This window comes from Otolemur garnettii, unplaced genomic scaffold (assembly GCF_000181295.1).
Source record: "Otolemur garnettii isolate 467f Iridium unplaced genomic scaffold, OtoGar3 scaffold00019, whole genome shotgun sequence".
NCBI lineage: Eukaryota > Metazoa > Chordata > Mammalia > Primates > Galagidae > Otolemur > Otolemur garnettii.
Window position 1 is genome coordinate 16,174,193 of NW_003852414.1, and position 13,107 is coordinate 16,187,299.

The following is a 13,107-nucleotide window of genomic DNA, read 5'->3' on the forward strand; positions in this document are numbered from 1 at the left end:
CTTCAGTAATGTCTTGAGAGTTCTCCAGTTGTAAAAATGGAGTACAAAAAATGACTTAGGCTCATCCCTCCTCTGGATCAAGTGCCAGTGCCTCTGACAACATCAGGCAAGCCCACCACCACGGGCAAGTGGGGGCAGTTGGGAAGCTGCCAAAAATAAGTGCCAGGGGAGTGTCCTGCTGTGCCTGAGACTCCTGTTTCTGCCCAGAAATGCCGTGAGAGTGGGTAAAAGCACCCAGATAGCAAGCAACCTGGTGTGGAAAGCCCCCTGAGACTCTCTTTATCTGACCAGAGATACCAAGGCAGGTGGAGACTAGAAAGCAGGAACCCAGTCACAGAGAGTATCCCAAGTTGCGAAGCCTCCTGGTCCCCAAGGAGCCAAAACTCTCTTCCCCAACTCTGAGACACTGGGCTGATGGGCAGAATTGACAGAAGTCATGCAGCAACAAGTGCCTTGGTCCAAGGAAGCCTCTTTGTCCCCAAAAATTAGAGGTACCCCTTATTCACTCAGAGTCTTTGGAGCATTCAGTGAGTATTGGCAGGGAACCATACTATACCTCTTCCCTCCAACTGAGAAATACACAGAGGCCCAACCAGGTGAAGCACTTCTCATCCCCTCAGGGGGCCCCACCAACATCATCTAAACCAAGCAGGCCAAAATTCCATCACACAGATTCTGAAAATTGAAGAGCCATTGGAACCACTGCCCACAGAAGTGTGCAAGAGCATGTAAATAGGGTGATTGCCTGCTCCAATAAAAGATTTAAATAGGACCCAGAGTCTCCTCACATGATAAATAAAAATGTTTGAGATATAACCAGAAGGAATCCATCCTACCAAGAATCAAGATCACAAATAGAGCAAAAAAAGATGATCAAGTGATGTCAGCACCGAGATAGATCAGGCGTTGGAATTCTATGACCAGAATGTTGATGTCGCTGTCATAAAATACTTCAACAGTTGCTCTTGAAACAAATAAATAAGTAGAAAAACACAGTGAAAAAATAGTGGTTATAATGAATGAAATGACGATTATAGAACTAAAAAATACAATAACAAAAATAAAGAAATTTCTGGATAGGCTTGTTAGTAGAGTGAAGATGACAGAGAATAAAATCAATGAACTTGAGGACAGAACAGTAGAATTCATCCAATCTGAGCAACAAAGAGAAAACTGGAAAAAATAATGAAAACATAAACAAAGCCTTAGAGACCCAGGGATAATAACAGAAGATCCAACATTCACTTAGAAGGAGAAGAGAGAGTGCAACTGAAAGAGTAGTCCAAGAACAAATGCCTGTAAATTTCCTACATTTAGCAAGAAAAACAAACAACAAACAAACAAACAAAAACCCCAAAAAACTCCCCACACACCTATAGATTCAAGAAGCTAAGTGAACCCCAAACAAGACAAACACAGACATTAAAGCCAGCACATATCATAATTAAACTTCTGAATACTAAATGCAAACATAAAATCTTAAAAACAGAGAAAATTGAGACTTTACTTATAGGATAAGACTAGTTTGAGAGAAAGTGTATTTCTTGCCTGAAACTGGGGGGCGGCATTGTAAGGAAATAACACTATATATTTCAAGTGCTGTCAACCATAAATTTTTATATCAGGAAAACTATCCTTCAAGAAGAAAAGGAAAGAAAAGCTTCTCATGTAGAGGGAAACTAAAAGAAATTGTCACTAAGAGACCACTAAAATATCAAATGGAAATTCTTTAAACAAAAATGAAATGATTCAAGAAAGTATTAATATCTTAAAGCATTGGAAAGAAAAATGAGCATGGAGAGAGCACAAGTATTTGTCCAGGCACTAGAATGTGCTTTTCCTCATAAGGTTTATGAATCATATTTAATTAAACAAAAATTATAATACCCCCTGCTAATACAGTTATATCTGGAAAAATTAATACTGAAATAGGATGATATTGAAAATTTGGCAAGGTAAAGGGACCTAAATGAAAGTCGTATTTCCACAAATGGTCAAATTGGTCACTAGTAGTCCAAAGGGAATGCCCAGGAAATCAAGAAAAGAGAAGGGGGGGGGGGACAGAGAAAGTAAATAGAAAACAAAGAATAAAATGCAGACATAGCATTTATATATATATCAATATTTTAACTGTAAATAGTTTACACCAATCACAATACAAATTATCAGAGATAAAATATGACTCAAGTGATAATAAATTTGCTTCACATCCATATAGGTAGCCTGAAAGTAAAAGGGTAGCAAAGGTATGCCATGCAAATATGAATCAAAAGAAAGAAGGAGATGCTGGGCCCTGGAGAAGAAGAAAGGAGATGCTGATGCCTGAAATGCTAGCACTCTGGAAGGCTGAGGCAGCTGGATTGCTTAAGCTCAGGAGTACAAGATCAGCCTGAGAAAGAGTGAAACCCTATCTCTAAAAATGGTCAGGTATTGTGGTGGACACCGATAGTGTCACCTTGGGAGGCTGAGGCAAGAGGATTACTTGAGCCCAAGAATTTGAGGTTGCTGTGAACTGACACCATAGCACTCTGCTGAGGGTGACAAAGTTGAGACTCTATCTCCAAGAAAAGGAGTTGCTGTATTTATATCTGATAAAATAGAATTTAGAGTGTAGAAAATTACCCCAGGAAAAAAAGAATTTTATGTAATGATAAAAGTAGTAATCTACCAGGGGGACACAATAACCCTAAACATACATGCACCAAACAACAAAGCCTCAAAATACTTGAAGCAGTAACTGACAGAGCTGAGCAGGGCAGTAGATGAATCTTCAGTGATACCTGAGGACCAGCACTCTCCTTTCAGCACTTGATAGAACAACCAGACAGATAATCAGCAAGGATTTAGATGAACTCTACAAAACCATCAAAGGATAGGATTTAATTGCCTCTGTAGAATCTATACCACATAGCAACAACAGAATACACTTTTTTAGGACCCCTTGAGAGACATACCAAGGTGGCTCATACCCTGGGACATGAAAAAAAAAATCTCAAGAAAGTTAAAGAATTGAAACACAGTGTGTTCTGTGACTATTTTAAAATCAAACTGAAAAATGCACACAGAAAATATCTTGTCAGAAGCTGAGCTGTGCTAGCAAGAACTGAGCTGGCAAGTTTCAGAGCAGTCATTTAAAATGACAGGCCAAAATGAAAGTCACAGTCATGCTTTTGGTCATTTTCGGCAGTGGTATAAGCAACAGACTGAACAGGAGAAAGTCTTGACTCCCCCAACCTTCCATCTTCCCTGTGGAACTGCACCTGGTAAGGGCCCGGTGGATCAGCAAAGATGGAGGGATGGTCTTTGTGTAGCGAGCCCCAAATAAACACAGCAGTATCCTTGTGCTAAAAATAACAAAAAGCTGATGAATGACCTAAATTGAAAAGACAATCATGTTTATGGATTGGAAAACTCAACATAGTAAGGACGTCACTTCTCCCTAAAATGATGTATAGGTTTAAAGCATTTCCCATCAGAATCTCTGTGATGTCTTTTGTAGACATAGACAAACTTTTTCCAAAATATATATGGAAATACTCAGGCTCTTCAATAGCTAAAAGAATCTTACAAAAGAAGAATAAAACAGGAAGAATTCTACCTTACTATTAATCTAGGCTTACTATGATATATAGTTATAGTAAGTGACACAATATGGTATTGGCTGAGAACCCAGTTCAAAATAGAGAAACTAGAAATAGACTCACATAACCATACTCAACTGATTTTTGAGAAGGGTGCAAAAACAATGCAGTGTAGAAAGAATAGCCTTTTAACAAATGATGCTAGAGCAATTTAACATCCACAAGGAAAAAAGAATATCAACCTCAGCCTAAACCTCATACCTTATAGAAAATTAACTCATAATAAACAGTAGGTTGAAAAAGCACAAAAATTTAGGGGAACAAAAGACAACAGAAATCTTCAGAACTTACTGGTAAGCAAAGTTTTTGGACTAAATGCCAAAATAATGATTTGTAAAAGAAAAAAATTGATACATTTCACCTTATCTAAATTAAAAATCTTTACTCTGCTAATGCTTTTGTGAAGAAAATGAAAAGAGAAGCTATAGATTGGAAGAAAATATTTATAATCCACAAATCTAGCAATGGACTACTAGCTAGAATATTTAAAGAACTCTTAAAACAAAAAATACAAATGATTCAACCAGAATATGGGTCAAAGACATGAACAGATATTCCACCAAAGAGATTATACGGAGGGTAAATGCCTGAAAAGATGTTCAGTATCATTAGCTATTGGAGAAAGCTAAGCATTCTTGAAGTTCTTTGTTAAAAGACTTTTTTTTTTTTTAAGACAGTCTCAGTCAGTTGCCCAGGCTAGAGTACAGTGGCCTCGGCCTAGCTCATAACAAGCTTCAACTCCTAAGCTCAAGTGATCCTCCTGAGTAGCTGGGACTACAGGCACCTGCCACAATGTCCAGCTAATTTTTCTGTTTTTAAGAGAGATGGGGGTTTCATTCCTGCTCAGTCTGCTCTTGAACTTCTGAGCTCAAGTGATCTTCCCTCCTCCACCTCCCAGATCCTATAGCTAGGATCACAGGTGTGAGCCTCGGTGCCCCCACCCTGTGTTAAAGAACTTGCTGTTATTTATTAAGTTTCAGCTCTTCTCACTTTGCCTGTTTAGTAATATTTATAAAAATATAGTATATGAAGATAATTAATCTCTCAGTAAGTTATATTTATAATTTTACAAAGTTTTTATACTGTTTCCCTGAATAATTAAGAGGTAAAAAAACTTAAAGACATTATTAGATAAAATTAGGGGAGGGTGTGTATTCCTTTCATGACGTTTTTATTGATCTTAGGCACTTTGCAGAATATCTGTACTCTTCTTAGTCACTCCAGTGTCTAATAAATGGCAAATATAATTTGTGTTTAGCAAGATGACTAACAGCTGAATACCTAGTGTTGGAAAACCAATTGAAATGAAATGGCCTCAAAGAGCTGAGAAATATTAAATCCATGCTATGAATCAGTGCTATTTAATACCTCTGCCCATGGACTGATGTTTTATGGCTCCATTTAAGGCATATTTCTTTTTTTTTTTTTTTTTTGAGACGGAGTCCCACTTTGTCACCTTCAGAGTGCCTGGCATCATAGCTCACAGCAACCTCAAACTCCCAAGTAGCTGGGAACACAGGCACCCACCACAACACCTGGCTATTTTTAGAGAAGAGGTCTCACTCTGGCTCAGGCTGGTCTCCAACCTGTGAGCTCAGGCAATCCGCCTGCCTCAGCCTGCCAGAGTGCTAGGATTATAGGCATGAGCCACTGTGCCTGGCCTTTAAGGAATATTCTTCAAAGAGACATATTTGGAATAAGTAATTATTTATAATTTTATGTATTAAGAATGTTGAATAGTCAAGTAACACTAATCCACACCAAATCACCTCCTTGAACGAGGTAATTCTCAGGTGTGTGGGGGGTGGGAAGAGGGTTGTTCTATGAATTACAGGCTGTTTATCCACATCCCTGGCCCCTGCCTACTAGATACTACCCTCCACACCAAGTGTGACAATCAAAATGCCTCCCAAAATGCCTGCCAAATGTCCCTAAGAGAAGGCAAAATTGCTCCTAGTTGAGGCTAGAGTGATCTTCCCTGTTAACACACTTCCCCTCGCACCTTCCTTGGTTTCCATCTGTTCTCTGAACCAGCCACGGCCCTTCCTGCCATGCTGCCGTGGGCCTTTCCTGAGGACAGCCTCACCACCCCCAAATGCAAGAGGGCCACCTGTCTGTCCCAACTGCCCCATTACAATGCTTTGTTTCATAGTTGGAGTTTTGCATTAAATTTGTGACTCTGTGATTAATATCCCTGTCCTTCCCTGGGCTGACTAGAATTGGTTTGATTCAAAATTTTGGTGCTTACCATTTATTGCCCAGCAACTCAAGTATAAAAATTAAGTCTTTCAGGGAGATCAATTATGTGATGACCCAGGTGTACTTGGGAGTTGCCAGCCCAGTCTTTAGTAAATAGGACACTGGGCCTTTCTCCAAAATGAATCTTTAAAGTCATCATGGCCAAAAGGTTCTATGATTTATTCTAATTCATGCTAATTAATTACACATACTCTTGGAATTCGCATCCACTCTCTTTATGTGTTAATTTCCATGTGACAATCTCTAGCTGTGACCACAATTTTCTGTTTTCCCAGGGTTCAGTGCTGGGTCTAGCTCAGCACCTGGCAAGCTCAGCTAGATCAGGCTAAGCCAAAATTAAGAGGAAACTGAAGACTGATAGATTTTTTTAAAAAATCAGTTCCTGGCTACACAAAAAATGAACACAATCTCCTTAGTGGAGTCAAGAATGGGGTATCCTTATTATAAAAGCAGGTTAAAGTAAAGACAATTCTCAAAAGAAAATGTGGCAGGCTTTACTTACTATTTTATTTACTGTGTTTTATTTGCTCTTAATGTTTAATTCCGTGTACACCTGAGCATCTTTATTTTGAGTCTAAGCCCATAAAGATATCATGGGGGGAACCTGGAACATGAAATCTTTGTCATTACGTCATTATGACCCTGCAGGTGTGGACAGGAACCCAGGAGGTTGAGAACGCCCTGCTGGCCACAGGCTGTGGGAATGTGGCCCCTGCTACCATCATCACCCCTGAAAACAAATTCACTGCTGTCTTCCAGTCTCAGGAGAGACCAGCCCAGGGCTTCTCTGCATCCTTTGTAAGCCGTAAGTAGCCCTAAGAACCAAACCCAGAGCTTCTTAAGAGGACTACAGACAGGCAGGGTTAACTGGAACAGAGATCTGAGGGTGAGTGAGTCACCAAATCCTGAGAGGACACCCTTCCTTCAAAAATCAGTGAGAGCAGAACGGAATTCAACTTTAGGTCAGTTGAGAAATGACGTAAAAACTCTGAGCACCATTAGCCCACATCTAGAAAATAACCCTGGAATCCAGAGTGGGGCAGGTGTGCAGCAGCCCCACATGTGGCCAGTTAATTAGCAAAAGCCAAGGTGCACCCTGACCTCCTGCATCCTAGGCCCCCAGGGAAGGGGGACTTGGCAACCATGCACACTCTTGGGCTTCCTCCCAGACCCTGCTGCTTTCAGAATTCCCATGGGTGGCGTCTGGTGTGTTTTAGCTTTCCTCCAGAGGGGTCTCATGCTCAGTAAACTTCGAAAGTTTGGAAAACTTTCTTCTGGATTTTCCCTTCCAAACTTGGTAGCGGATCCATAGCTCTGATTGTTAAACACAACCAGGATCGTGGGAAATGCAATACTGGGAAATGGCTCATGCCTGCTGGCTCAGTTAAATCAGGTAGCGGCTGCTAACTGCTGACCACTGTCCAAGAAGTTTAGGAGAGGACTTAGAGCAGCGGTTCCCAACCTGTGGGTCACACCCATAGGAACTGTATTAAAGGGCCACGGCATTAGGAAGGTTGAGAACCACTGACTTAGAGGAAATAATGCAGAGAACAGGGATTTTAGACCTGAATAAAAGAATGAGGTGGTGGCAAGGAAGTATTGAAAGAGCCCCAGACGTTGTCTGAAATCTTCAGATGGTTGGTTGGGTGTGTGTGTGTATGGGAGGCAGTGTGTGCATCTGTGTGACTAGCATCAATTTAAAAGGATACAGATATTTTCATACTTTGATAGAGCAGGGAGTGATGTGGCTCTATGTAACTAGTTAGTTACTATGTGAAAACAAATGTTATTTTAGTGGTGAAAAGAGATTTCTCTTTATTTCCAACACCAGGGATTCTTGTGAGAATTTGATAAGAGTGGGTATTAGTAAATTCAACTATTTTATGAAAAGCAACCATTGTTACCACTTCCAGCTCTCTTTGGAAGTGCTCTAAACTTTCTCTTTATTCTTCCTAAATAAAAGCTCTCTGTTATCTTCCAAAGAGAAAAAAAGGCAACCATTGTTCTTACAGTCAAATAACAATGGTAATGAGAATAGCATAAATTGCTCATAATAAGACATTTTAAGAATATTAAGTGTAGAAAGTACTAACCAGCTGCAGTGTTCACCAGTTTTATTTCTTTAGCTACATGAAGCTACGTGTTCAATCTTTGCTAACACATCATTTTATAACACCGTAATAGTAAGGCTTTGGCAGCGTATTTGTAGTAAAATTTCTACTTACTTAGACTGGAAAACTGTAGCATTTTCTAAAAAAATATATATATAAATGATATTTTTCATGTATATTTATTTTTAAAGCAGGTTTTTATTGTCTCAGTTATTGCTTCTTCCATTTTAGCATAGCTCAGGGAACTATATCTCCAGAGAATTTATGAAATTGTGTCTTTCCTTCACTGATAATATAGATACTATCTGTGAGGAAGAATATGCTCTGAAGATGCATGTTTGTTCCCCTGCAGGATGTGGAAGAAACTTCACTCGCTCTACAGGTTACATGTACTCTCCCAACTACCCAAAGCACTATGAGAACAACCTGAATTGCACCTATGTCATAAAAGCCAATCCTCAGTCCGTGGTCATGTTGACTTTCGTGTCTTTCCATCTAGAAGGTAAGTTTATTCTTTTATTTAAAAAAAATATTTTTAGTTGAAAAATAAAAATCGTACATTTATTATGACATACATCATGTTTTGATGTAGGGTATGCATTGTGCAATGGCTAAATCCAGTTAGTGAACATGGCCGCTAACTTGCATGCTTCAGGTTTTTGTGGTGAGAACATGAATGTACTGTCTTAGTTTTCCAGTATTCAAGAGCTATTCACATATTCCAGGTATTCTTCATTATTGTTAACTATTGTCATCATATTGTAAATAGATACTTTAAACATAGTTTTCTTTCTTTCTTTTCTTTCTTTTTTTTTGCAGTTTTTGGCAAGGGCCAGGTTTGAACCCACCACCCTTGGTATATGGGGCCAGTGCCCTACTCCTTGAGCCACAGGCACCACCCTTAAACGTAGTTTTCTTAAACCAAAATTTTGTATCCTTTGACCACCATCTTCCAAATCCCCACTCCCTACTAGCCCCTATTCTCTGCTTCTCTGAATTCCCGTTTTAGGTTCCATTTGTGAGTATTCATGCAGCATTTGTCTTTTTGGAGTATAACCTTCTTCACTAGCAGAATGTCCTCCAAGTTCACCCAGGTTAGCACAGATGACAACATTTCTTTTGTTACTGAATAGCATTCTATTGTGTATATATATCATATTTTCTTTATCCATCTGTCCACTGATGGACATTTAGGTTAATTTTGCATCTTGATTGTTATGAATCATTCCGCAATGAACAGGGGAGGGCAGACATCTCTTTGACAGACAGATTTCATTTCCTTTCAGTAAATACCCATAAGTGGGATTTCTGGTTCACGTGGTCGGTCTATTTTTTATTGTTTGGGGGGCCCTCCATATGGTTTTCCATAATGCTGTACTAATTTACCATCCCACCAGCAGTGTACAAGGGTTCCCTTTTCTCCACATCCTGGACAGTATTTGTTCTCTCTTGTCTTTTTGATACTAACCTTGGAAGATAAGCTTATTCTTAAATACCTTATGATTTATTCTTCAGAAATAGATGAGGGGTGAGGAGAGACACAGGTAGTCTAGAAAAAATTACCATTTAAAGAAAATAATAAAAATATGTTGCAGAGTAGGTTTAATATAAACACGATTAAAATTCCATCCAATTTTTTAAAAGCATAAGCACCATTCTGTATATTCCATTCAGAAGCAAAAAAATAGTGCAAGAACTTTAAGAACACAAGTATCACATAAATTGCTTAAGGAAAACAGGCCTGTAGTTCATGATGGGCAGCTTTAAAAAATAAAGAAAAGAGGCTCAGTGCCCGTAGCACAGTGGTTACAGCTCCAGCGACATTCACCAAAGGTGGCAGGTTCAATCCAGCTAAACAACAATGACAACTGCAGCAAGAAAATAGCTGAGCATTGAGGCGGGCACCTATAGTCCCAGCTACTTGGGAGGCTGAGGCAAGAGGCAGCCAAGGTTGGGCAACTCTTAAGCCCAAGAGTTTGAGGATGCTGTGAGCTGGGACACTACAGCACTCTACTAAGGGTGACATAGTGAGCCTCTGTCTCAAAAAAAAAAAAAAAAAAGAAAAGAAATCCAAAATGTGTTACATTTTAATATAGCTTTAAATTCATTCATTTGCACTTATACTCTGCACACTCGTGTGCATATGCACACCGACACTCTTGCACATGCCATTTTCAGTGTAAAAAGTGTCCTGTTGAATCGACATAGGTGCTGAATAAATGTTGGATGACTGAATTAATAGAATTAATACCTATGCTCTGCTTTACAGAATTAACATGGGACATCCTTTCATCTCCTTTCTTTTTGTCACCTTCATTCTTCCCTGTCCTGATCCTCAGTGCTGGAATTCCTAACCACAGCACCCCTCGTCTTTACTCCCTAACTCTTGGGAACGGGCTGCTGGCAGAGAGGACAGGAGAAATGCTCACTTGGGCTGGGCTCTGGCAGTAGACACGACTGATGTTTAAAGAGGTGACACCGCAGAAAGGGAATCCTCCAAGTAGCTGGCTATTTTCAACCCCCTCCCCCCGTGGTCATATTAATATTGTTTTTATGAATTGTTTTTTTTATTTTTCAAGCACACTCTGCACACTTGGCAAGCTACCGCAGCATATTCAAAACATCTTTCTCTTTGGGAGTGAAAGCTACACCCCTGGCAAAGTGTTCTCCAGTAGTCAACATCTGGGAAATTTATGTTCGATAAAAATAAAAATGACACAGAAGTGCTTATAAATTGATAAATTATACAAAGCCTATCTTACTTTATCCTTTTTCTTTTCTTTTTTTTTTTCCTTTTTTGCAGTTTTTGGCCAGGGCTGGGTTTGAACCCGCCACCTCCGGCATATGGGGCTGGTACCCTACTCCTTGAGCCACAGGCGCCGCCCTACTTTACCCTTTTTCAATGACCTCGCCTCATTTTCCTACATCTCTGCAGTTGTCTTTTTTTGAGCATGTGTTTGCTAGAAAAGGCCAAATGTGAATCTAAGTGTGTCACCGTAACAATGGCATGTAAAGTCAAATACAATCTTTTCCACATCTGTTAGCACAAAGTCCCAGCACCATAAAAAGATGACCATGATCTGTGAGGAAGTTGGGGGGAGGTCAAATTGTTCATATAAGATGATCCAATTTTCTTTTTAAAATGCACATTTAACAAAATACTACGAGGCTATAAAACAGTACTTTGAGAGTTGTTACCTCAATGGGATAGATTTATAGGTGACATTTATTTTCTTCTTTATGCATTTTGTATTATTTTTATGATCGGGGATAATTTTTTAATAATGGGAAAACAGGTGGCTTGGATTGTGCACGTGTGCTCATTAGTTAAATAAACCTGAGACTGTCACATGCCAATATCATTACGACTAAAAGAGGAGACACTGGTAAATATGAAATATATGTTAATAAAAATATATACATAAAGCCACAAAAAGTACTGCTGGTCCCAGTGGGCTATGTGTTAGTACAAGGGACTATATGTCAGTCTCAAACAGCGGCTTCCTGAGCTCAGCTGACTGGGTAGCATAAAAGTGAGTGGAGTCCAGGATATCTATGTGTGTGTAGTGGGGACAGCACAGAATTAGGGTGGCTCTTAATGCCAGGTCGGCCACCAACTACTAATCTTATGACTTTGCACAACTCACTTCATTCTTTCTTCCCAGTAATCACTTTGCTTTATATATGTAGCACTTTGTTTCATATACATATATATATGTATAGTTATACATATATATGTGTGTATATATATACACATATACAGACATACTACACATATATAATACATATACATATTCTGAGAGGAGACAGGATCTTGCTCTCTGGCCCAGGCTAGAGTACAGCAGCACCATCAGAGCTCACTGTAGCCTGGAACTCCTGGACTCAAATAATCTTTCTGCCTCAGCCTTCCCAGTAGCCAAGACAACAGGTCACATAACAATGCTCAGTTAATTTTCTATTTTTTTTTTAGAAATGGGGTTCTTGCTATGTTGCTCAGGCACTATGAACTCCTGACCTCAAGCACTCCTCCACTCAGCCTCCCAAATTAAGCTACCATACCTGGCCATGTATTATACATCTATATTATATACATAAAATGGAACTATAGTTAGAAAAGTGAGATAATGCCAGGTTAAGTGATTTCTACTTCTGCTAATGGATTTGCTAATTTTCAGCCAGCTGAAGACTGATTTTTTTTTCCCCTAAGATGATATCCTTCTGATAATGCCTGTGACATTTCCAGTGTTATAAGTACTCAGCATTTTCAGACCACTGAGTGAGTCATTTCTGGCTATAGATTTATTAGGGAGTAATTTCTGCCCTAATGATGGTTCCCCAAAAGGGCAACATAAATCGCATTAGTTTTATAATTAGATTCTTATCATCAATCCTATCAATGTTGATGTTTACTGAATATCATCACCAAGTTAGAGATTCTTGTGCCTCAGTAAAAATAATCTTTCCTCGGCCCTTCTAAGGTGAGCCCTGAGGGTCATGTGTGGGGTACTTTGTGACAAAACAGAATCTCTGTAGAGCAAAATTATAACTGTAGTGAAAGATCCTGGGCCTTTCTAGCTACTGGCGGTGATAGGAAGTGCTTCGATGAGACTGCTCAGGTGGCCAGGCATTTCTGAGCCCAGCCTACCAGCAGAGCTTCCCGTGACTTAGGTCAAAAAGATGAGCTAACTCAGGTGCAACATACTCTGGGGAGACACACTTGTCCCTACATTTTGTCTATTAAACACTGGCAACTGGTTAGGGAAGGTTTTGATTTTAATATTCTGACAAATCAGAGATGATTAACCCACTTGCCGTTCAGATTACGAACACCCAGAGTCCTCCTTTCCACTTACCACAAAGGAAATTGCTCCTAAAGTCTGTTGTCTTATGCTGGGCTAAATGTCTCTTTCCCATTATTTTTGCATTTCCAATACTAGACATTCCATGAACCACAGACTACTGTGTGTATTTGTTTTGGGATCAGATATTAGTAAATACATACTTATTTCATTTCTCCAGATATTGAACAGTCCAAATAAAGTATGTTTTTTTGTCTTCTCCTTATTCAAATGGCCAAATAGGTGCCCCCAATCTAC

General features: G+C 39.4%; 1 protein-coding gene across 1 annotated transcript in view; it reads left to right on the forward strand.

The window, feature by feature from the left end:
• The window catches only part of CUBN (cubilin), a 245,379-nt gene that overhangs the window by 184,515 nt on the left and 47,757 nt on the right, over positions 1 to 13,107 (forward strand). Inside the window, exons 55-56 of the mRNA XM_003786786.2 lie at positions 6,549 to 6,705; positions 8,364 to 8,513. Of these exons, the coding sequence (XP_003786834.1) occupies positions 6,549 to 6,705; positions 8,364 to 8,513 (307 nt within the window). The remainder of the gene's footprint in view (positions 1 to 6,548; positions 6,706 to 8,363; positions 8,514 to 13,107) is intronic.